This window comes from Solea senegalensis, unplaced genomic scaffold (genome assembly GCF_019176455.1).
Source record: "Solea senegalensis isolate Sse05_10M unplaced genomic scaffold, IFAPA_SoseM_1 scf7180000015310, whole genome shotgun sequence".
Taxonomy (NCBI): Eukaryota; Metazoa; Chordata; class Actinopteri; order Pleuronectiformes; family Soleidae; genus Solea; species Solea senegalensis.
This window is the reverse complement of record NW_025321291.1, coordinates 16609-43107: the sequence shown is the minus strand read 5'-3', so window position 1 is coordinate 43107 and position 26499 is coordinate 16609. Positions and strand designations below refer to the sequence as shown.

General features: G+C 41.0%; 2 protein-coding genes across 3 annotated transcripts; both read left to right on the top strand.

Annotated features, from left to right (window-relative positions):
- The first annotated feature begins 3235 nt into the window (after positions 1-3235).
- Positions 3236-20255, top strand: LOC122762152 (dermatan-sulfate epimerase-like). Of its 2 annotated transcripts, none has more exons than XM_044017346.1 (5): positions 3236-3743; positions 8211-8464; positions 12606-12845; positions 14961-15168; positions 16670-20255. In XM_044017346.1, exons 1-5 carry the CDS (start codon positions 3307-3309, stop codon positions 18414-18416), a joined length of 2886 nt encoding a protein of 961 aa, XP_043873281.1. In that variant the 5' UTR covers positions 3236-3306; the 3' UTR covers positions 18417-20255. The 2 variants fall into 2 exon arrangements, with proteins under 2 accessions (XP_043873281.1, XP_043873282.1); XM_044017347.1 differs by having other exon boundaries at positions 3682-3739.
- A 1912-nt stretch (positions 20256-22167) lies between these two features.
- Positions 22168-24576, top strand: LOC122762150 (NADH dehydrogenase [ubiquinone] 1 alpha subcomplex assembly factor 4-like). The gene is made up of 3 exons (XM_044017344.1): positions 22168-22353; positions 22534-22625; positions 24081-24576. The coding sequence occupies exons 1-3, from the start codon at positions 22218-22220 to the stop codon at positions 24384-24386; spliced, it is 534 nt and encodes a 177-aa protein (XP_043873279.1). The 5' UTR covers positions 22168-22217; the 3' UTR covers positions 24387-24576.
- Positions 24577-26499: the final 1923 nt, after the last annotated feature.

Sequence of the window (26499 nt, the reverse complement as noted above, 5' to 3'; positions counted from 1 at the left end):
GAACACTGATACTTTTACCGTTAATAGTCCGTCTATCATGTTTGTTTCACGGTAAATCAGTCGAACATATGGTACATTTTTAACCACAGACATGTTGCTGTGTTCACAAAATAACATGGAGAGCATTGACATCGACTGGTAATGCTAACAATGGCTAGCCTGAGATACGTTTACCAATTTACTTCACTGCAAAGAAACTTAAAAAAAGGAAAAGGTTCTAAAAGAGAGTTGGACATTTAGTTGTTAGCCTGTTAGCAGAATCCAGAGAGTCTACTTCACTCTCAGATCACTTGACGTACATTACGCTGTAAAGTTATTATGGAATTATTGATTAATTCTGCCACTCTACATTCAAAGCTTTGGTTCAAACAGTCTAGTCAAAACATTGTAAATAATTCATCTGTGCTGTGGTGCTATGCCCTCCCTGCATTTTCACTTTCATTCCTGCTCCTGTTGACAGAACTTTAAAGTCCTTGCTTGTGAGATACGATTATAGCTATGCTGGCACCAAATATCCATATTTTGCATTTAAAAACATGCTAAAACATGGGTGCCAGCATGGACACGAGGAAAAAAAATCTACCCCTACTCACGTCTTTGATATCTGAAGAATATGTTGACCACTTGATCTCACTGTTAGACAACTGGAAACTGACTGGAAACCAAAGCCACTCACTCAGCGACACAGAAACTGCTGCCTCAAGTTTCCGTCACTCAGTTAATCTGAACAAAGGATTTTTAACTCAGAGGTCGCAAAATACCAAATTTGCATTCAATAATGGAGGCAGCAGTTGATCAACAACTCCTCAGTGCCTTGATGTAAAATCACAGATTTTCCATGGACTTTGGAGCTGGAGAAGGAGCAGTTTAGTAAGAGCCCAAACTAGTCAACATAGTCTGAAAATAGTTAAGTGGGATAGATTTTATTAGGTGTGCCTTTAGTTAAATGGCTGAAACCTGTTTCTCCTTGAGTCCCTGCTGGCAGTCTTGATATTTGGAATAGCAAATGTTCGTGTCTGGACGGAGAAGATGTTGACAGTAGGAATCTGAACCTCAAAATCACCTGCAACCAGGCTCCTGTTGGACAATACCACGAGTCTATCATCTATTTTCTCCTAAATGTGAACATAATTTACAAAATTGGCATTGTGATTTATTGAAGGAGACCTGGAACCTAGTGATTGAGACCATTATGTCCTTAAGAAAATATATTACTGATGTTATAAATTAAGTAGAAGTCTCATTTTACCATAGACTTTCATTCAAATTGACACATTTTTGCAATCAGCAGAGTAGCTATTCACTATGTATATATATATATATATATACATATATATATGTATATATATATATGTACATATATATATATACACATATATATGTATATACTGTATATGTACACACGTGGCCTATGGAGTTACATGGCGATTCCAACTCCTTGTTATTTCCCTTATCTGCTAACCTATTAATTAAGTTAGACTAAACTGAATACTTAGTGTATAAATTGTCACAAAATATAGAAAACAAATACTAATATGACTCCACAGAGCTCAAGATGGACCTTTTAGACTTTATAGACTTTTTAGTGACAGTGAAATCAGTCAGAGAAAACCAACAAATCCTCACATTTGACAAGCAGTAACCAGCTTATTGTGTTGTTTTATTTATTGATAAATGATTAAACAGTTCATCTGTTACAAACTTTGTCATGGGGTGAGTACAAATGACAAATCTGTTGAATGATTTATCATCACACAGCGAGTTTAATTATGTTTCTTGGCTCGTTACACGGTCCCAGCCTCCCTGGGATGATTTGTCTCAACAGTTTGGTCTTTGACCACGCATCGTCATGTTCACCACGCCCGTGAGGTCAAAAATCTCTTGAGTTGCAACATAAGGCAGGTACACAGCCAATATTTACAATGTGTTCATCAAACACAACAAAATCCCCAAAACACACGCAGGAGAGCGCACACCTCCCGGAATGGGCTCCCGTCTAGACGGCGTTTAAATCACTACCAAATGGTTTTCCACACGGCCTCTGCCAGAAGCTCCACTAAGGTCATGGAATTTACCCTCATGTTCGGAGCAGAGACGCTGGGGCCAGCACTTTGGTCTGGAGCTCGTCTCACCAGACCAGAGTAATGTTACTGCAGTAATGGGCCATTTATGACCTGCGGGGTCTGCGTGTCTGGACATCTGGGCGTGCGCGGCTAGACTCGCCTCACAAAAGCAACTCAGAATGAAGTCCTGGGTGGTGAGTACTGGGTAACACAACATGAAGAGGTGCAGGAAGTCAATGGCCAACACTTATGATTAGGTTTGAATAATAAATCATTTTTAACTCAAAATTACAATTTCCATGCACAGCCAGTATCCAATATGCTGATATATCAGATGTGCATGGCCTGATAACGATACTGATTTATTAAGTATTATCGGGAGATTAACGTTCTTTTTGGCCTAGCAAACTTGGTAGTTTTTTTCAAATGCTGTTACAACAACTAGTAACGTTAGAAAAACGACAGCACCACACCGGATCTAGCTAGACCGGAAACAAACATTGAGTAACGTCTCTAAGCGGGCTCTCCGTATCCAACGCAGCCTGGATCATTTCTCAACGCACTCCCCACATCCAAGTCATGATGTCTGCAGTGTTACCAACCAAGCTGGCAGACCCCCGAACCCTAGTAAGGAGACCACCGAAGACCGCTAGCTCCTTTAGCTCCAATCAAACCACGGGACTCCGTCTGCGTTGAAGAACAGCACTTTATTCACACACTGCAGGCTGATACACAGCCTCTCTTATTATTGTGCGGCTCTCACAATAAGAAGAATAACTCATTTATAATTTTATTGCCTGTATTTGAATTGTTTTTATTGTGTTTTTCTGTTTTTTTTTTTACTGCGATAGATGACGTAACCAGCACGTCAAAACAATTCCCCCAATGTCATTCATTTATCGGAATTTTTATCGGATCGATAAAAAATGACGCCCGATTTTATCGGTCTGATAAATATCGTGCATCCCTATTTTTAAACAATAAAATACAATATTTTTGAACGATTAAATCGATTGTTCTGCCACTTAAAAGGTATCGTCTGATTCCTGAAAAGTGTTGACACAAATCTTAATTCCATAAAAAATCAGTATGGTAATCGCGTATCATCAGAACTACATCAGTATCTAATTATTCAATTATTTTTTCTAAATCCTTTTCCTCCCTCTCAGCTCTGAGCTCCTTTGGTGATGCCCCAGACTCCCCAGACTCCCCAGACTCCCCAGACTCCCCCGCTGATGAGACGATGAGAACCTACACACGTGGGGCACCCACCGTCTTCTTCATAAGTCTCCTGTGGCTCCTACTCGTCCCGGCGGAGGTGGAGGCAGTGGCGGCGACGGAAGGGGACCCCAGCGGGGAAATCCCCTTCATGGGAGGCAACTATGACGGACACCCCATGCTGTACTTCAGTCGTGGGGACGTGGAGGAGCTGCAGTACGCGGCCACGGGGACACACCGGGATATGGCGAGGAGGATCCGCGAGGCCGGGGAAACCATGCTGGAGCACCCAGAGGAGTACCTGCCCCCCTGGAGTCCTGCAGACTTCAGCGCCCGCTGGAACGAGGTGTATGGAAACAACCTGGGTGTGCTGTCCATGTTCTGTCTGCTTTACCCACACAGGGCCGGAGCCCTCGACCTGGCCAAGGACTACATGGAGAGGATGGCGGCTCAGCCTAGTTGGTAGATTTTCTGTCTTTTTTATTATTTATATCTTTTCAGCTTGAGACAATGGCATTTCACTTTTACAGCTAGCATGTAGGTTTGTTTACCTCTCAGTCTTCCACACCAAACTCTACAGGGAAAACCATCAATTTCAGCTGCTGTTTGTGTCAATGAGGCAAACACCAATGTCACAAAGTAAGTCGCTGAAAATGAAATGAATGCTGGACGCAGCAGTGGATTTTCTGCAGTTTAGAAATCGTATCAAACTTCAGTTTCCGTGGCAACATATACATACCAAGATTATGATAGAATTAAACAGATGTAAATAGAGCTGAAACGATTCATGGATTATTAAATTATCGATTCATTAGTTTAATTATTAATATATTAATGAACTATTAACTATTTTGATAATCGATGAAGCGGTTTGAAGCTTTTTTCATTATTAAAACAAGATTTCTTGATGAGAACAAGAGCTCTTGATGTTACGTGGTCAATTTTCCCCACTGGCAGCCATAGTTTCAGTAAGTGTGAACATCAATGTCAATACCTCATAAAACCACTTTGACTTGAAGTGAAAATATTTTCTCTCCACAGAGAATTTGTCAGTTGAGTTTACAGATATCTCCTCACTCCCACATGTGTGCATTAACTCCTCCCCCATTTTCCTCTGATAAAGATGCAGTCCATGAAATATGTTAAGCAGCTGTGTGCTGATGAAAGGAAATTAAATGTTCAGATGTGAGCTGAAAACCAGAGAATGAATTCCACTTTGCTTTAATTTTCTGAATTGTTTAAACCTAAACCTCGGCAGCTCATCCAATAAACCATGTCCAAATATCTTTTATATGTTTGTCATTTTACACTAGAAAGAAATGTTGGTCAGAAAAGGTTTAAATACATTTTTAACACAGCTGATTAACAACCGACAATAGAACTCAGATTCCATTACTCTTTTAAAAATATCAGTGTTGTAAATGTGACTACAGTAAAAATGCACTGTTTTCTACACTTTTAACACATTTCCAATAAATGTAAATCATTTGATCACGTTAAGCCAAGTGTTTCCTACACTTCAATTTATGTTTTTGTTAAAGAAAAATATCACACCAAGAAAAGTGAACAAGTCATCTCACTCCAACAATTCAACCCAATCTGGTTAAAGTCAATGAATAATAGTCTTAATACTGCATTTCATTTGCATCAGACGTTGGAACAAATGTATCTCGGGCTGTTGATAATAACGGTCTACGTTGTATTTTGTGCACAAAAAGATCGTAGTGTGTCTACGGTTAAAGTTCTGACTACAAATGGAACGCAGCTGTAGAGCTGTAATCTGGCTTAAAAATTAAGACAGACATTTTGATTGACAGCTTTTTAAAAGCCCAGACCCGCCCGACATTATTCAAATGTTTATGTTAAAATATTTAATTATTCAGAATGAGTCATTTATACATTTACATAGACCACATGGAAGTTTTAACACGGTATCATCTCGGCACTCTAAAGAGTCCTTGGAGAAGGAGTGGGTTGGACTCCGCAGAGCTCTGGGCCTCGACTCTCCACATGTGGTGCACCTGCACCTGCAGCTTACAGAAGAGTGCGGGCATGAGCACGTACGGCATTCCTGTCAGAGTGTGACAACATTCTCACCTGGTTGAATTCTGGCCGGAGGAATGTTACGATCTTGTGGAGGTCCTGTATTATCACTTTACGCGCGACAGCCTGCCGAGGGGCAGGGTCCAGGGCATTGGGCTGACGGTGGCGTTTCAGTTTCTCACACCAGAGACACACACGATCAAGTGTTGAAAGATAGAATTCTCAAAACCACCGAAGCTCAGACGAGCCACACGTTGCCAGATGCATCGTCGATATTCTAGGCCGAGTAGAACGTGAGTCAGTGCTCTCCATCACCACGGACAACATTTTAACACCTTGGAGAGGAACCTGCAGGCCGCCAGTGTCCCTGCATGGTCCAGTGGACCGAACGTATAACAACCACATGATATTAAGTTAAAACATAATCATTAACAATTTGAATATTGAAAATAATAAGGAATGCAATTGGAATGGGATTATAGAGGAAGATTGACAGTCCTGTTTACCAGTGAAATAAAGCGGCAAACACACTTTTGTGCTATTGTAGACTTAAACAGGTGAGTCAGTTTTTCCCCACTGGCAGTCATGTTTTCTGTGAGAGTGCTTGTGTGAGTCTTCTGCTGGTTCTCAGTGCAGAAGACTCACATAAACAAAAACATGAACTAAAACCCCCAACTCCGTCAGGTACCACGTCACATGTGAGTTAATCCCAAACCCCTCTAGGCTACAGCAGCTTAATCCTCCTCATTCTGTCCCCCTGCGGCCACTGATCAGAGGGCGGGGGGATTTTCCGGGCGGCTCATTATGTGGTATTACACATTTCTCACAATATCAGTATGTGTGCCACAGCGCAGAGACGAGAAGCCACTGAGCACATGTTTTTACATGTTGGCACACTGGCTTTTTTCCCCCCGTTGGCCGCACTTGTGGTCATTCAGCCTCTGAGGTTAGTGCAGAGTGCAGCGAGCAGAGCGGCTCCAGGAGCTGTGGTACATTCACGCCCTTCAATTATGTCTGCAACAACGCCACCAACCATGTTTCCAGTGGAGAACTTCTACTTTTGTGGCCTTTTACACGGTCTGCAAACACACTGAAGTGAGACTGTGTGTTCTTTGGCTTATTTCAATACACATTTAACAATGTCCAGGCAGTAATTCTCTCACAGTTTTTCACTTTCCGAATGGGTAAACTTAAGCTGTCACTTAACAAGAGGAAACTATTAATTATCTTCATCAAATTAGGTCTCGTGTGACTCCCTCTACCCTTAGACCCTCACATCGAGTGAGGAAAAACTCCAAAAAAACACTTGTACAGGGGGAAAAAAATGGAGGAAACCTCATTATTAAGATTAAGTCATTGTTGTTTTAGACGTTGATCATGGCAGAGCTGACAGAGCCGTTGTCGGAGGAGGAAACGACCGTCTGACCTCATACCAGTAAATGTCGGTGTGAACCTGCTGTATTTTCTGCCATTGTTCCGTGCAACACACCATCAGCGTGGCCGTTTGTTGTGATCCTTACTTTTTTTAAACTTGTTACCATTTATTTCATCAGTCAGATCATCTAAGGCATGGGTGTCAAACTCAAATGAGCATCTAGTCTGGTCAGGAGGGGGCTGTTCATTAATCGTTTGGTCCATAAAATGTCAGAAAACACGTTTGTCAAACCTGGAGATGATGATGTTCTCAAATGTCTTGTTTTGTCCACACTTTGTTATCTGGAGAAAATATTCACATTTCAGAAATCTTGTTTTAGTCATGAAAAAAAGCCTCAAACGGTTTAATCGGTTGTCAAGATAGTTGACGATTCATTTAGTAATCGATTAATAATCGATTCAACGAGTCATTGTTTCAGCTCTAATGTGTACTGCACAATAAAAACATATTTATGATGCACAAAAACAGAGAAATAAGTAGAAAATTTGAACAAATAACCACGAGAATAGCTGTAAGTAAACCAGCTTAAATATATGTAATTTAATGTTGAGTGTACTGCATTTAATAAAGCAATAAGTACAACTAAGAATATCTTATTACTATTACTATTATAACCTGCCTCATGTAATCGACTGGAGGGACCGCATGTTTGACACCCTTGACCTAAGTGAGGGATTTTAAGAGAGACTGAAGTAAAAGATGCCACATTATCATCACACGGGGCAGAGATTTGACTTTATTTTATTTTAGAGGCACAAGAGACTTATGCTGTGTTCCATTTGTAGTCAGAACACAGATTTACTACTCTTATACTCTTATACTTACTTTAATAATTGCACTAAAAGGAAGTACATGCATTGAGATGAATTGGTTAATTTCTCATTTTAAATATCAATTCAATATTTGAATCTTTCCTCTAAGCCTGAATATTTTCAACTCTTACTTTGGTTAACATTTCTCGAGTTGTTTCGACTCTTACAAACAAAACGTGACGCCTTTCAGGACCGAGAGTAAACCAATGTTCCACTTTTCCTTAAACCTCTTGCTTCAGTGAACAGCATCTAAACTGGAGATGAGATCATGACTTTTGCAGTTAAATCATGACAGTTTAAACCACAGCGCTGGCTGTTGTCACATCTGAGGTCCATTGCTCTTTAATTAGGCTCCTAAAGTTCTTTGAGGTCGTGGAGCTCGTGAACTGGGCGAGAACCTGCGAATGCTGCACTTCTTGTCTCTTCACACGTTTTCTTAATCGGTGCAGCTGTGTGTTGCGGTGTAAAAATACTACTTAGCGCCTTTATTTTTGCTTTCACGGTGCATAGCTGTGTTAAAGTGTGATTAAAAGGATTCTTGTTAGGTTCTTTGTTTTAAGAGTGAAAGTTTCACACCTGTGTTGTGTTTAAAGATCCCCGTGCCTTCAGGCTTGTGTTATCGTGTTGTGTGTTGTGCAGGCTGGTCAAAGACGCTCCCTGGGATGAGGTTCCGTTGGCGCACTCTCTGGTCGGCTTTGCCACCGCCTACGACTTCCTGTACGAGTACTTGAACAAGGGTCAGCAGGAGCGCTTCCTGCAGGTGATCGGCAACGCTTCGCGCCTCATGTACGAGAAGTCGTACGTGCGAGGTTGGGGGTTCCAGTACCTGCACAACCACCAGCCCACCAACTGTGTGGCTCTGCTCACAGGAAGCCTGGTGTACATGACACAAGGTTAGTCATCCACCCATACACAGTGTGAACTCATACTAATATCTATGTAAAGATATTGGCCCAGTGATGACATTTAGGGCTGCAACGGTTCATCTCTTCATGGATTATGAATTGATTATTAATGAAAGTGTAATTGTCAAATATTTTCAACTGACATTCTTCAACATTTTTCAACATTTTATAGAATAGAATAGAATAGAATATACTTAATTAATCCCTTGCAGGAAATTCTTTCGTCACAGCACTCCAGTGTACAAAGGTAACAAATGGATCAAACGATTACTCAATTAATCGCAAAGATAATCAACAGATTATGGAAATAATCATTACTCGAAGTCCTAATTGTGACTGCTGTGCATCGAGATATAATGACGTAATGACATAATGGCACGTTTAATGCAAACTCGGCAAGTAACTTGATGACAGTGAAAGAAAAGTCATTTGTTGTTGCTCGGTGTGTCTACACTCATCAAAGATCCTATGAGGAAAGACCCATCACTCTGTAAACTGACAAATACCTTTAATTATAGCACAATAATAATGGGGATGATATGATCTGGATCTTGATCCTGCAACCTGCAAGATGAGGATACAGAGAGAGAGAGGGAGGGAAGGAAGGAAGGAAAGACACGATTGCTGTATGCTGTATGTAGAATCCTGGATTTTCTCTGTATGGCAGTTGGAAAAGACACTTTCAAAATAAAGGGGCAAACATTATTTTAGGATGTTGTGATTATATTATACTTTCATTAGGTGAGTCTATTGTTTCATAACAAAGAAATCATTTTTTTCTAGTGTCCCTGCTTTGTTCAGATGTGTTTCTTATTTTCTCTAGCATTTCCTTTGTGGTACTTGCTGACCTGCTTATTCTTTCCTAGGAGTTCAAGCTGCGCAGTTTTCACTCACAAGGATTTTATTTGTGGCACAAACGATGCCAGCGCTGATGTGAACCAAATGACAGCTGGCTTTCTGAGAGTCGCTGCGGTCACAGTGGTTTTATGAGAAGTGCAACAACAGGCACGAAGCAGGGTGAACACTCTGGAGGGTTTAAGCCTGACCTCTTTTTTGTTGACGTAGGTGGAGTCCAGGAAAAAAAGTGACTTTACCTGGATAAACATTTGTTTATGACAGGTTTTATTTGTGCTTTACAGGCGATATCATGCAGAGTTGATGGTTTTATTTGCAGCATGGGTGAGAAAATAGCTTCTTTCTAGATTGCTAACACATGGTGTATTTGTGGCTGTTTTGTTCTGCAGCCATAATCGGGCACATCACATCTGAAACAGTGCATATCCTCTCTAAGGGTTTTGTAAATCAGGTTCCTCATCTTTAACCAGAAGTTGATCATTTCCCATCATCTTGTGCCCTGAAATAACATTCTGTGCCACTGAAAGACGCCTGTGTTACCATTGTGGTTGTGATATCAGAGGAAGACAAGCTTGCAGCAGCAGCAGCAGCAGCAGCAGCTTGCATTCCTCCTGCAGGTGTTTTCTTGTTGCTGCATGTAAGTAGCAGCTCAATGCATTGTTCATCTGCAGTGGACCTGTCAGAATAAGTAGAAGGTCCAGCATGCAACATTCCGCCTCATCAGGAAACAAGTATTCCTTGGGCTGTGCAGACAATTCAATACATTACATGTCATTTAGCAGACGCTTTTATCCAAAGTGACTTACAAGGGAATTGAGTGCAACCTGCCAGGGGTGGAGTTGAACTTGCGACCATCAAGTCTTTTGCACACAGGGTCTTAACCACTGAGCCACTCCACCCCCTCTGTTTATATACAAAGGCTACAGTGCAATTCAGGAAAGGAATACGTCCAGTGTGCTGGTCCCAAGCCGGGATAAATGGGAGTGTCGAGCTTAGAGGAGGAGCTTATTCAAACACACATGAAGTCTACTAACTATAAGGCCAGCTGCTGCTGCTGCTGCTGCTGCTGCTGCTGCTGCTGCTGCTGCTGCTGCTGCTGCTGCTGCTGCTGCTGCTGCTGCTGCTGCTGCTGCTGCTGCTGCACATCAAGTGCTTCCACATCAAGTCTGACTTTTGACTTGATGTGTGTTCATGTGATTGACGTCCACAAAGCCATAAAAATGTCATTCTTCACATTACGTTTTAACATGTGAGGAAAGCTATTGACGACGTGCACATGGCAGGCCCTTTACTTTTGGGCAGTTGTCGTTAAGATTGAAATGTTTGACATAGATAGAAAACCTTCACACTGTCTTTTAGTCGGTGCTTTAGTAGAAACTTCTGCAGACGCTGATGAAAACCATCTCTGCATCGTTGGCTGAGTGTGGCTGATTTATTGACAACCAGGAAGAGAACATGTTGCTCTGAAGCATGGCCGTGCACTGTGTGTGCACTTGCCGAACCTCTGTTTGTGTAAATGTGGTCTTTGTGAAAGAGTTCCTGTTCATTGGTAAATACCCCGCACTGTGTAGGCCAAGCAGTCCCCCAGACCCAAACCAAACACTGCTGAGGGACAGTTCCAGTGAGCGGACCCACGTCTGCACCCCCCACAGCCAGCCGGGTTAGTGCAGATGGCCCTCAGGATTCCTCAAAGAACTGTGGCCCCAGTGTTTATGTGGTCGCTTGTTGTCGTCGTAAATGCTGTGTGTGTGTGTGTGTGTGTGTGAGTGAGAGTATACATGATGTAGTGTCCCACAGTGGTGTCATGCTTTCCACAGCCACAGCTAAATGTTGCATGTGGAAGGTTTTTGAAGTAACACACCAAGAGGACCGTGTTTGCTCCGGTGCTGTTTTCCATTCATTCGAGTGGTGACATAACACACACACACACACACACACACACACAGCAGTCACTCACAAGTCCTGCTGTGAACAAATGCTATTTCCATTCATGTAATCACGTCCACTGTCCCTGCATTCAAAGAGGATTACTGCTGTGTTAACTGTGTTATTGAACATGTTAGCAGCTTTTCAGTTGGGCATTAGCATAAAAGAGCACCTCTATGATTGCACATTCTGAGCATGCACACGCTGGAGCTTCTATTCAAAAACAAGGAAACCAGCACCGCTAGTGCTAGTGCTAGTGACTGACCTTTAACGGACATCTTTGCCCATAATATGCAGATGCAAGATGGTTTTTTTACACATACATTCTTAAAGGGGCTATGTGTTGCTTATTATTTCATGTGTAAAACTCCTGTATGTTATGGTTATAATTAACAGATACAGTCATATACAGTATTTCCTCAAGGATTTTTTTAGTGATCATTTTTGACCATAAACATACAAATGTGGAGACTTTTGTCCATTTTAATGACAACAATCATCATAAACACAGATGAATTAAGGGTCAGAAAATGAAGAATTAACTCTTGTGGTCAGACCTGAGCCCTTTCTGCATGTTGCCTCTGACGCTTATCCCCCTCGCCATCACCGACATCCTGCTGCACTGTTCCATTGTTCTTTGTTTGTTCATAAATAATCAAAACTACTACGCCTCCTCGCCTGCCTGCTCTTGGGTTCCTACTGATCCATCACAGACTGGAAACTGTGCAGCAGATGTTGTTCGTCAACGTGTGACTAAAAAAAAAATATCCATAAAAGCAACGACTAAAAGTTGTGAGAAAACTTGGGTTCAATCAGAAATAGACAAATGTGTTTATCCAAGTCCGTCTGACAATCACATGAACATGAAGATACAGATACAGATACACAGCCAAACCACACTTACATAAACCAAAAGAAAAAATCATCCCCATTGACGGAACAAACCAAAACCTTAAAAAAACAACGACACTCAAAACTGCAAAGAATGACATAAAAGTATGATGTGAATAAACATCGTAGTATTGTAATATAAAGTTTGTTAATTGGAGGACAATACATTGTTTTTTATAAAATATCTGACTTAAAAACTACCACTGTCTGAAGAGCAGTTTCACTTTACTATTAACTCAATACTGCGTCACTGTAAAGAAACGTGACGTTTATCAGATGGAGGGAAAAAATATATCAATTATCAATAACTCTTGACTTAGAAAACTGAAATGAATTTCATATCCAGTCAAAATATGAAGTACAATAGGACGTGAATATGTAGAACCAGCACAAACAATGGAGGAATTTTATTTTTACTGCATTTAACCTGTGCCACCGTCTCCACTCTGTGTTCCAGGTTACCTTCAGGAGGCCTACCTGTGGACTAAGCAGGTGTTGTCAATCATGGAGAAGTCCATGGTCCTCCTGCAGGATGTGACGGACGGCTCCCTGTATGAGGGCGTGGCCTACGGGACTTACACCACCCGCTCTCTGTTCCAGTACATGTTCCTGGTGCAGCGACACTTTGCCATCAGCCACTTCGATCACCCCTGGCTCCTCAAACACTTTGCCTTCCTCTACAGGACAATCCTGCCTGGTAACTGTCACCTTGTTTGTCTACTTTGTTTGTGTACTTTGTTTGTGTACTTTGTTTGTCTACTTTGTTTGTCTACATTGTTTGTCTACTTTGTTTGTGTACTTTGTTTGTGTACTTTGTTTGTCTACTTTGTTTGTCTACATTGTTTGTCTACTTTGTTTGTACTTTGTCTACTTTGTTTCACTTTGTTTGTGTACTTTGTTTGTCTACTTTGTTTGTCATTGTTTGTCTACTTTGTTTGTGTACTTTGTCTACTTTGTTTGTCTGTTTGTTGTTTGTGTACTACTTTGTTTGTCTGCTTTGTTTGTCTACTTTGTTTGTGTCAGTTGTTTGTTTACTTTGTACTTTGTTTGCTGTTTGTCTACTTTGTTTGTGTACTTTGTTTGTCTGCTTTGTTTGTCTACTTTGTTTGTGTACTTTGTTTGTCTGCTTTGTTTGTACTTTTGTTTTCTGCTTTGTTTGTCTACTTGGTTTGTGTACTTTGTTTGTCTGCTTTGTTTGTTTTTTGTTTGTGTAATTGTTTGTTTACTTTGTTTGTGTTGTTTGTTTGTTTGTCTACTTTGTTTGTCTACTTTGTGTACTTTGTTTGTCTGCTTTGTTTGTCTACTTTGTTTTGTACTTTGTTTGTCTGCTTTGTTTGTGTACTTTGTTTGTCTGCTTTGTTTGTCTACTTTGTTTGTGTACTTTGTTTGTCTTCTTTTGTTTGTCTTTTGTTTGTCTACTTTGTTTTGTCTACTTTGTTTGTCTACTTTGTTTGTTGTTTGTTTGTGTACTTTGTTTGTCTACTTTGTTTGTCTTTGTTCTTTGTTTGTGTACTTTGTCTACTTTGTTTGTCTGTTTGTTTGTCTACTTTGTTTGTACTTTGTTTGTTACTACTTTGTTTGTGTCTTGTTTGTTTACTTTGTTTGTTACGTTGTTTGTTTGTTTGTGTACTTTGTTTGTCTGTTTGTTTGTCTACTTTGTTTGTGTACTTTGTTTGTCTACTTTGTTTGTCTGCTTTGTTTGTCTTTGTTTGTGTTTGTTTGTTTGTGTACTTTGTTTGTCTACTTTGTTTGTGTACTTTGTTTGTCTACTTTGTTTGTCTGCTTTGTTTGTCTACTTTGTTTGTGTACGTTGTTTGTTTACTTTGTTTGTGTACGTTGTTTGTTTACTTTGTTTGTATACGTTGTTTGTTTACTTTGCTAAATTGGAGCCCGTTCAGACCTGGCGTTAACATGTTAGTTAGAGGTCTGAATGTTTCCAGAAAGCAATTTTCAGGTTGTTGCTGATGTTTTTTTTATTAATCAGTGCACATATGTCACTGTAATGATCGTAAGTTGCTTTCAGCAGCAGCTTAAACGTGTCGTTTTTTTCGTCATTGGCAATAAAGTTATATGTGATGTCACCGTTTTTGACGTAGACAAAGAAGACACTATGGTCTGCTGTTGCAGTGCAGACATCATGTTAGCTTTAAAGGGAGGACCACCAGCACATACACTGTAAAGTCTTACGTTGTGTGTTCTCCAGGGGAAAAAGAGATTAGTGGTGTTACTGGTCTTTGTGGTAGCGCACTATTGACAGTTTGAGTTCCACTCTGGTTCTCTGAACTTCATGCAACCAAAGCCATCTTCAGAGTTTGTTTTTTTCTCTCTCTCGACTCGCTGTCACTCGTGGCGCGTTGGTCTTCGTGGCTGCAGCACTGAAAAATGACCACACATGTCTGCCTCCCCCTGCCACATGATTGGTTGAAAGCACTGCGCTACAGCTGCAACAGCCCCCTGTCAACCGTTTCTGGGTTGAATTCAAATGCCACTGCATTTAGACACCACCTCTAATTACACCAGCCAGGACAGCCTCAGACCCAGGGCCACGGTAGCAGCTTTCACCCTCCACCAGACAGGAAGACAAGGCCAAGGCTTATCGTCGATGGCCTCCTCAGCAGCCTGATGGCTGGCACCTCAGTGGCTGTGTGTTTTCATGGTTATATGTATATACAGTATGAAGATGGCACACAATGCTTTCAAATCAGTCTGAAAAATCAGCTTTCTCTTGGTGATACAATATGATTTCTTCATGATGTACAGTAACTGTGCCCAGCCTGAGCCTGCACTGAAGCTACCCACTGTGTCTCACCAGGATTCCAGCGGACCGTAGCCATTGCAGATTCCAACTACAACTGGTTCTACGGGCCAGAGAGCCAGCTGGTTTTCTTGGACCGCTACGTGTTGCGTAATGGCAGTGGAAACTGGCTGGCAGATGTGATTCATCAGAACAGGGTGATGGAAGGGCCAGGGCAGGCTGGGAAAGGCCAACGCTGGTGTACTCTCCACACAGAATTCATCTGGTAAGATGCTGAATTTAATAAAAGGTGAAATCCACCCAAAACCAATCTACTGGTGATGTGCAGTACCTTGTAGTTACATATCAAAGTCATAACCACTGTAATGTTCTAACAAATAAAGAAAGACCTGTACATTTAGTGTAGGAATGAGCTTGAGTTTGAATATTCAGCATCTATACGTGTCAGACACAAGACAAACATGATATTCAGTATGACCTAAAAAGCCTACATATCACATAAGTGCTTCACAAGGAACAGGCTGTAAACCAGAGGTCTCAAACACACGGCCCGTGGACCACGTGTGGCACCCCGTGACATTAAATGATGTAGAAGTTTGTCTTGTGTAATAATTACAAGTGTCTACATTAGAGCTGAAACAATTAATCGACAACTATTTTGGTAATCGATAAATCAGTTTGAAGCTTTTTTCATGATTAAAACAAGATTTCTGATTGTTCTTAAATATGAATATTTTCTTCATTTCTTTGCTCTGGATAACAAATAATTCATTAAAAGCATCATTTTGATTTGTGGACAAAACAAGACATTTGAGAACATGTCGTCATCATCATCATGTCTGTTAGTTGCAGCTCTAGTCTACATGTTCTGTCTGTGTCTATCATTCATAGATTCATTGTGAATCACAATGAATTTTATTTTGAAATGCTGTGCAAATATCATCATGGATATTTTTATTGTGGTATCATGATCGAATGTCAAGTGTGTGTTTTTTTCACTTGTCTCGCCCCCTCATGACCAGACCTGAAGTTCATTGGCCCCTGTGTCACTTGGCTTTGAGGCCCCTGCTGTAAACCAGAATGACACTGAGGAGTGAATGACGACTGTGGTTTTGTAGGTTTATACTGTTCTTTGATTTGATATTGGTATGGAACAGGAAAAAGAGTTCATGTTGCATGTTGGGAGGTTACGTGACGAAGTATTGAACCTGAACTGGAGCAGTACTGAAAGGGTAACACAACCCCCGAGTGAGGGAGGGGAAGAGGGAGGGAGGGGTGTAGCTACACTTAGTTTCACTGACATAGCCACTCCTTTTGTAAATGAACACATATGATACAATATAAAACTGGTTATCATTTAAAAATAGGCATGTTTTCCTGTTACTGTGAGCAGAGTGTTCTGTGCGCTGCTGCCTGGAAGTACAGGGAGAGAGGTAGAATCTCAGAGAACACATCGTCTTCTCCCGACTACACATCTGCTCGTAAAGTGAGAAAATGTGTACAAAACAGTCGAGGTTGTGCAGAATCAAATCATAAATTGAATTGTCGGACAGCTTAGCCTCACCAGCTGAGCCAACAGGAGATCCAAGATGTGCACTCGCGGTGTTTTCGGCTACCACCAGGAAACCAACTTGTCTGCTCAGTCAACAGCAGCCGACGGAGCTAAAAGGCGACGCCCCTTCACAGCTAAAGTCTTTGTTTGTCTTTCAGTCGTTTGTGTTTTTCAATCTAATTCTTCTGATATTGAGCTTTGTTGTCTTCTGCAGGTATGACCCGAGCCTGATCGCCAAGGCCCCATCTGATTATGGAACATCCCGACTCCACCACTTTGAGGACTGGGGTGTGGTCACGTACGGCAGTGCTTTACCCGCAGACACCAATCACACCTTTGTCTCCTTCAAGTCAGGGAAGCTGGGAGGACGTGCCATCTTTGACATCGTCCACAGGAGCAAGTACAAAGAGTGGATCAAAGGGTGGAGGAACTTCAACGCTGGCCACGAGCACCCAGATCAGAACTCTTTCACTTTTGTGCCTAATGGCTTCCCATTCATCACAGAGGCACTCTATGGACCCAAGTATACTTTGTTGAACAATGCAGTCTTATTTGGCTCGGCAGTCTCAGGGAGTTGCTTTAAGCCGTGGGCCGGACAGGTGACGGAGGCATGTGACTCCAAGTGGTTGAAGTACAAGGTGGGGCTGGCAGCCGATGCCCAAGGCAGAGTAGAGGCCGCCATGGAAAGACAGGGAATGGTCTTTATCCGAGGCGAGGCGCATTCTGCTTACAATCCAGAGCTGAAGATCAGGAACTTTCAGAGGAACCTGCTCCTTCTTCACCCACAGCTCCTGCTTCTGGTGGATCACATCCACCTGGAGCCTGACAGCCCAACCAGGGCCATGAGCGCCTTCTTTCACAACACAGAGGTGCCATTCCAGAGCACAAAGATAGATGGCGTTCACGGAGCATTTGTGTCACATGGTGAAGACAAGTATAAGATGTTCTGGATGGATGACACCGGCTTCAGTAACAAAGGAGTTACAGGTTACTGGAATTACCCGCGAGGGTACCCATATAACGGCTCTAACTATGTGAACATCACAATGCCGTTGAGATATCCTCATACAAGGGTGGCCTACATTTTTTATGGACCAGGGGTGGACGTTCAGAGCTTCAGCCTGCGTGGTGACAATCAGAGAGTGGATATTTACCTTGCTACCAAAGATCACACTTACACCATCTACCTGCTGACAGGCGAGGTCACGAGTAAGCCTCTGTTTGCCATGGTACTGCTGGACCACAAGAAGATTGTATTTGAGAAGGAGGCCGCTGCTGTGGACAGCTCACCAGAGGAAGTGGAGGAGTACGTCAACGTCATGGAGGACAACCTCCAGCATGTCAAGCCTGTCTTCCAGCAGATGGAGAGACACATCCTGGGAAGGGTCCTCAACACTGCCAGCTTCCGAAAGACTGCCGAGCGCTTGCTCCAGTTCTCTGACAAAAGGAAGACCGAGGAGGTCATTGAGAAGATGTTCGCTATGTCCAAGAAGCAGGGCAAGGGTAAAGGGGGGAAGAAAGTCAGCATCGGGGACAAACTTTCTGAGAGTCTGCCTGACATTTTTGCACAGATTGAAATCAATGAGAAGAAGGAGAGACAGAAGACATCGAAGCGTATTTATGAGGACAGTCCAGACGAGGGCGACGCAGAGTCACGGGCCTTCATAGATTACACAGACAGTCGCAAGAACAGAAAAGGCGTCTTTGTCAAAGGCCGTAAATTCAAAGAGGTCCACATGGTGGCCACGGCGGGGAGCGAGAGTCTCCTCAGCACAGCCTCCTACATCAGACTCTTCCTCCTGCTCAACACTGCTACCTTCTTCTTACTGCTGGCTGTGTTACTGACGCGCTTTCAGAAAGGTCGGAGCTTGCACACACAGAGGTGTTTCTACACCATCCTTCTGATTGACTGCTTCATCTTACTGTACCTCTACTCTTCCTGCTCTCACACACAGTGCTAACATCATGAGCGGGGGAGGAATCGTCCAGACTGCTGCGGTTTTCTTACCATTGCATAAGCTCAGCATTTTAGTCTGGACAAGCAGAAATGGAGACATGTGAATACAATGATGTTAACAAATAGTGCTGTTGTGTCCTCATTACTGGCCTGACTAACATCAGACTGTATCTGAATCTCATTTGAGATTGAGTATGAGTCTGAAACAGGAGGAAACACCTTCCACTTCGTCATCTGTCCAGACTCTGTATGCAACTGGATGGACCTACAGCCAATCAGACCAATGATCCGGATGCAGAGCGGCAGAAAGCGCGTCAACGTGCTTGTTGTAGTTTCCTCGAAGCAATGGCTGTCTTGTGATGGCTGTCTTGAACGACTTCTGCCCAGGGGAGCTCCGTGGAGCAAGTCGCTTTCGAGAGACAGCTGCTCTTCGTTGGCTGCCATGTTGGACGTGTACAAAAGCTGCTAGACAGCAATTCTCTGTCATAGTCGTGTTAAGCCTGCCTCTAGGATGTCAGGGGGAAAGAAGCGATTCTGTAGTTGGCCAAAACGGCGTCCTTGCCAGACATGTCTGCAGAGCAAAATCAAATCCCTGCCAGACTCGGCGGGACTCACCCAGGCTACCTCATGGCACCAAATCAACATTTTATTGCCTTAACCGTGTACTGTACATGTTGCTTGAATGATTGCCTGCACACCTGAATATGAAAAGAGCCGCTTTTCCAATATTCCGATTTCAGAAAGGTGCTACGCCCTGGAGTATCATTTCCTATATCATTTAGATGCTTCAACTCCATTGTGGAGACAAGTCTGCATTTCTCCGGTCTCGTCCTGCTCACAGCTCCCCCGCATTGCAACTTGACCTCGCTTAAAAAATGTCCTCATCATTATCCTCTTCCTGAGAAATATCACTGAACTTCCTCTCCAGAGAGTAGACGTCATCCAGCAAGAAAGGTCTTTGGTTTGAATCCTCAAAACTCCAGACTGACCTTCAATCTGGAGTTTGTCCCCTTTTATGACGTTTCCTAGTTGAAGATGAGTAAAATGTTTAGGACAAAGTAACAATTTTTACGCTGTGTCAAAGCTGGAATTCCGATTCATTGCTATTGGCTACTCCAAAGGCCAGTCAAAGTGGAGCTTCCCTTGCAGCTCATTTCCACTGAAAAGTCTCTGCTCTTACTGCTCCTTCTCTTTGAATGGGACAATGCAACTAATCAGATCATGTGATGCAGATATTCCAACACAAGCGCTGGCCAATCGACTCAAAAATCTAAATACTACACCATCCAAACCCAGTTTTAGCTATCTGTGCATGGTCACCTGAGAGAGGTTTAAGCTGGATTGTGATTGTTTTGGTGTTAAAACAACTTTTAACAACTTTTTTTTTAGCATTATTATGGATGTAGTCACAGATTGAATGTCCACACTCTGAGCAGCTGAGTGCTTGGGCAACAAACTCAAGAATTTTCAAGAAAACAAAAACAACAACAAATTTGTAATATCAGAAAATATTTGAAATCATATTATTATCTTTTTATGGTCGATCAGTGACTCAAAGTATTCTTCAGCACTTGTCAGATCTACATAATAGATAGAATAGATAAAGACGCTGATTCCCAATAGGAAGTGAAGATGAAACCATGTCACCTCTGATGTAATAAGCTTCTGTGGAGCTTTAGAACCGATCTGTGTGTGAAGTTTGTTCTTCTCGAGGTAAGCCACTATGACACAGTCGCCTCCGCTGTACTTCACAGTTGTCCTGTCTACTACAGTTCACAGAAATACAATGAAATGTATATAAAGTATATATATGTGAAAGCAAGATATATTTTTATGGTTTCTTTTTTTTCTTTTTTTTTTACAATTTGTAAATAAAAAAATTGCCACATGCAGAGGTGTGTTTACTGTAATATGGAGCAGAGAAAACAAAGAGCTGCAGCACTTTACCCCCACATTGCCCCTGGTGTCTGTGATGGCAGTGTGATATAAAAGTGCACTGTATGAGTTTGAGACACAGCTAAACTAGTGTAAAGCAGCTTTGAGTGGTCATTGTGACCAGAAATGTGCTAAATAAATACAGACCATTTCAGAGACATGCATACTTCACAGACTATCAAATTGCCGCGCTGCAAATCTGTATGAGAATCCAAAAAAAACCCAAAAACAAAACGATGGGTCTGTTTTTATTCCCTTTCTAAGACAACACCTCTGTTTTCTCTCTGCTTTACACCCTGGTCCTGGACAGCATCACTTTGTGTTGTTCATTTTTATAATAGTCATCAGCTCCTCACTCACAAGTCAGACTCCTAGATTTAAAAAAAGCCCTCCATTCCTCTCCCCAAGAAGAAAGAAAAGTAAAAACAGAGCTCTTTGGGTTGTTTTGCTATGATTGAGCAGATAATCGTCTCCAGATGTGTCTCCTTCATAATGAAAAGTGACTTCTGTTGTCTGTCCTGGTGGAGGAGGAGGAGGAGGAAGAGGATAAGAGACTGATTTACCGATCTGTAAATGAAACCTTACTGATGAAACACATTCAGGCTTTGTTAATGTTTGAAATCTGTGCTAATATGACACGAAGCCCAGAAAATCAAAGGCCAGACGCTTTATTTTTCTGTTCAGATTTTATAAACAGGTTGAACAATGAAATACTGCCATCTGCTGGTCATATAACGGATCCGCTTGTATTGTAGAACACTGATCTATGGTTATATTACATAGATTATAAAAAATAGATACTATCGACCCATGGTTCTCAAACTGAGGAATTTTGACCAGAAAATGAAACAAAGAATAATGATAATAATAATTATAATTAAATAATAATAATTACAGTCACTTTACTCCTTGCTCCATCTTAATCTAATTTCACTATACTAATATGTGAGGAAGAGGAGGATGATGAGAGCGCTAATGATCTTATTGGGAATAAATCTGCCTCCCGTGATAAGTCTGGAGCTGACTTTGCTCGACCTCTTTACACTACTGCATTTTGATGTCGTTGATAATGTTGTTACTTTGAGAGTATTTTCACATGTGGTATTTGGTATAAAAGGTTTGAGAACAACTGTATAGACAAATATTCAAGTAACATACACACATACTTTACATCACATTACATTACATGTCATTTAGCAGACGCTTTTATCCAAAGCGATTTATAATAAGTAAATTAAGCCAAACTATAAAGTGCTAGTCATAAGTGCAACTACTTAGAACTGCTATACATATTTCAATATAAACATCCACATCCATATAACAAAATAACTTCAATAAAGGCATCAATCATATTTACTATCAAATATTTAAAAACAAAGTCTTGATTTTCAATTTTTCCAAATGTTTTCCTATCAAAAATTGGTCTTATTCTGCTTATTGTTGTTATTATGATTAGTAGTAGTAGTAGTAATAGTATGTAGTAGTATGTAGTAGTATGAAGTAGTATGTAGTAGTATTTAGTGTAGTATGAAGTAGTATGTAGTAGTATGTAGTGTAGTATGAAGTAGCATGTAGTAGTATTTAGTGTAGTATGTAGTGTAGTGAGTAGTAGTAGTAGAGTATGTAGTATGTAGTGTAGTATGTAGTAGTATGAAGTAGTATGTAGTAGTATTTAGTGTAGTATGTAGTGTAGTATGTAGTAGTATTTAGTATAGTATGTAGTGTAGTATGTTGTAATCCTCCTACCCTACACTTGGCGTCGCTGCTGTTTGATACGTTCGCCTTTTTCGCCCTGAAATGAACCTCGTCGCTCGCGGTCGACATTTTGAATGCGCTTTATTGACAGCGGTCGTACGGTCTAGTGTCAAACATGGGGGCGCGAGTCGCGCGTATGTTTAGAAATTTCAACCTCGAGGACCGAGCGTTTCGAGAAATCTCCAAAGAGAAGCCACAGGCGGCGCCGCGACACGCGGTGAAGGAGGCGCCGTCTGCCGCGGCCTCTGACGGTGAGTGTGGAAGCTCCGCGAGCCGCTGCTAACTTGTGTAACTGTGCTCCTGCTGTGCTGTCAGGGGTCAGAGGAAGAGTCAGCACTCCTCACACTGAGTAGCAGTAGTTAACTAGAAGTTAACTAGAAGCTAACCAACTAACTAGAAGCTCAGAGAATATGTGTTTGTTTGTCCTTCAGGCGAGACCTTGGTTCACCAGAGGAACGACCCTCTGCTCAACCTCCTCAGGTCTGTGTATGTGGAGTCCACGGATCCTCCAGCTGCAGCAGAGGTCAGAGCGGGACACTGACATTTCAATGAATAACTGTGATAATAATAATAATAATAATAATAATGATAATAATAAGACTGTACCTTTTTACAATGATCATACAATAGTGAAATGGATGAGATGATTTTAAACGCATGCCATAATTGATAAGAGCTCACAATAAGTTAATAATGGTGACTTTCCATTATCACTATAATCACAAATTGGGGAAATCGTTAATATTTCATGCGAGTGACTTCAAATACTGTCTAACTTACCAACATACAGTCCTGGTGACTTATTCTGAAGTGCCACAAGAGGGAACCTCCATCTTTTTCCAGTCATTCTAGCACCTCATGACTTATAATGTATTTATTTATAAGTCATAAATAAGTTATGAGTGTTAAATGAAAATGACCCTAAATGGACGTGAGTCATTGAAAAGTGCTGACATTGTGTGCGGAGGATAGTGTGACTGCAGCTTGGCCTGCACATGTGCCTTTGTGCCTCTTTGCCCATCAGCAGTAGACAACACTGATGTTATTAATCAGTTACTAAATGAATTGACAACTATTTTGATAATCGAGTAATCAGTTTGAAGCTTTTTTCATGATTAAAACAAGATTTCTGATTGTTTAAGCTTCTTAAAAGTGAGTATTTTCTTCATTTCTTTGCTCTGGATAACAAAGAAATCATTAAAAGTTCGTCATTTTGGTTTGTGGACAAAACAAGACATTTGAGAACATCATCATTTCCAGGTTTGACGAACACTGATCATTTTAAGGTTTTCTGATATTTTATGGACCAAAACGAGAAAATATTCGACAGTTTAATCGATTATGAAAATAATCGTTAGTTGCAGCTCTAGAAAATTGCAAATACTGGATTTGGACACCATGGGTGAAGTTGTCCTCCATCAAGCTGAGTCAGCACATTTGGTCCTTGAATTTGAGGGAATTGGTCCAGGAAAGTCCTTGAATTTGATGTCAACCAACATATGGGTTAACCCTCCTTTTCCATGAGGGAACTATTGCCTTCCTATAATGTCAACACTCATTCACAACTCATTCATTCATTTCATTCATTTATGAATTAAAATATTGATGTTTAGAAGGACGAAAGTCACATACACTGGAAAAAAAAATCACATACACTTAAAGAGGATAATCTTTTTGATTTGATTTTCATAGGTTTTTGAAGAAGTCTTTTATATATAATTTAGGCAAAGTATCCTTAGTATATGGACATGCCTTGTTTTTAGAAGAAATCTCAGTGTGCTAATGCTCTGCTCATGTGGATAATTCTCACACACTAACAATTCAGCAAAACATCAGAGGCCCATGTCCAGACTTGCACTTAAACAAAAACCTACCCCATGTATCGTGTATAATAGAAACAATAATATGCTGTTAAACTTGAAACATTTAACCAAACATGTATCCTGCACTCATTTGCGTATCCTCAATCCTCCTACAGGCATCAAACGAAGTGACACATGGTAAAGATGCAGCGCGTCGTCCGCTCAAGTTCACTCTACCAGGAGACGTGTTCGGCCTGGCAGAGCTCACGGACGTCCCTAAAGGCAAACTGACCATCGCCGAGGCCCTGAAGGCTCTCAGCAGCCACCAGCGTCAGCCGCGGACGTGGACGCCAGGGAAGATCGCTCAGGAATATTCTCTGGACTTGACAGACACTAAGGCTCTTGTAGAGTTCTTCATCCCCTTCCAGGTTAAGATCATTTCTCCCAAGAGTGACGGCACCAAGCAGATACAGGCGTCTTAGGAGCGGGAGATGAAATGTGTCACAGATGTAGCCACGTTCCAAGACCTTGCTGTACATAATAACAAATATTTAATGTTGATGTTTGGCTCCTTTTGGGGATTCCTGCACTCCAATAGCAACACATTTGTATCCAAGAAGTTTGGAAATAGTGTGGGAAATCTTCATTTAAAATAAAATCATTTTCATGTTACTTGGTTTGTAAGTAGGCCTGTGTCTTGCTGCTAAAATCCTGATTTGATTTGGTATCAGTTAATTTAGTTTTCCATGGTTGTGAAAGAGGTTTTCACAGAGCAAACTGCATAGATTTGGATCCCTGTAGCCTTGTGCATCATTAAAAACATTCATGTTTACATCACAAATGACCCCCAAAGCTGTTACATTCATGTCATTTGTGTTTAATATGACCACTGTGTGATTCTACCATACAGTTGTAGATGATAATTCAAACTGTAAACATTTTAAAGTAATTAACAAGTTGTCCAGCAGAGGGTGCTGTGACTGCGGCTTGGCTGCACTTGTGCTGTCTTTGGCCATCAGAAGGAGACGGCACTGATGGTGTGGCCCACCAGCATGATGATTTCAGAAATCAGATTTTAAGAATAAAATGATTTGCTTCTCTTGACAAAAATGACCCAATTCAGAGCCTTTATTCTGAAAAAATATGACCACAAAAAGAACTCAAAAGAGACATTTATGGTTTGAAAAATTTAAATAAATCACACAGTGTTGTAATGGATAGCCAAAAGTATCTAAGGGTAAATGTCCGTAAAGTAACTATTAGCATGTTGTTGACTTAGAATATCGTTGACTTTATGAACATAAATTAATTGAATTACATGTTCATAAATTGATTTATTCTAATTCAGACACACACATGGATATTTATGCTATGTATGTTGTAAATAATGCACAAAACATGTAGTTTAAAAGTTTAAAAAACGGTGACATTAATATGAGCTTTACTTAAAAGAACAAGCTCTATTTGTATTTCTCTTACCGCCTGTAAGACGTGTGCCCATAAGAGTACTTCCTCCAGGCGAAGCCCCACCCATTTGAGGGCGTGTCTTCTGAAAAATCCACTTTTCCCCACACAACTGGCTCGTGTGGGTGTCAGTTACAAACGTGCGTCAAGGCAGCCAGAGAGAGCGAGGATGTGACCGGAAGTTGCATTCACAATAAAGTGAGTTTTGCACAAAACGGCTTAAAAACATTAGATAGTTTTGTTATTTTACAAAAAAATAATAAAGACAATTAACTAGCTATGGTATGTCAAATCATCTATGTTGGTTTATCTGGGGATGGCACGGCACGGTTTAGGTTGGTAAATACACCGGATTCCTCTGTTAAATATTGATTTTTTTTAGACATTTTTTTTAGACATTTCCCTGGTAGTTGTTGGAGATTAACCCACGTTTTTACTATTGTTAAGTCTTTTCTACTGATCTACATTTCAGCACTGATTGGCTTGATTTCTGTGTCAGAACTCACATCAATCAGTGGCCAGCAGTCTGGCAATGTCACGCACAGTATCACCTCAGCGTGCTTTGGAACCTAGTTACCTAGTAGTTAGGGCCTAGTAGTTAGGGCCTCATTTAAATATGATGTTGAAGTTATTTTCCTTCAAAAAAAGTTTACCATTTTCAGCCAAAATGTTAGAAATTGTGAAAAAAAAGACCTCCAATGATTTAAAGCCTGAATGAATCACCAACTATTTTGATGGTTTGATTCTTCTTCGTAAGTGGGTTATTGTATAAATAAAAATGTGAAATTTCAGCTTCTTAAATGTGACAGTATCTTGGTTTGCAGACAGAAAAGAGAGACACACATTGCCCTTTTCCCCCCACAACTGAATGCATATTTGTGGACAAAACAACCATTGAAATATCGAGACAATAATTTGAACGCTTCAAACCAGTAAATAACCCTTTATTATCTTGTCATGATATATAATAAACATTTGCTCAAAATGTATTTAATTATTCCATTTAATAATAAATTCATAAATAATAATATTACAGTTTTACATAATGAGGCAAAATGATAACAAAGACGATGGGGCTCTTATTCCGAAAGTCCAGACAGGAAGTTGCGTATGTTGCCATCGTCGCTTTGC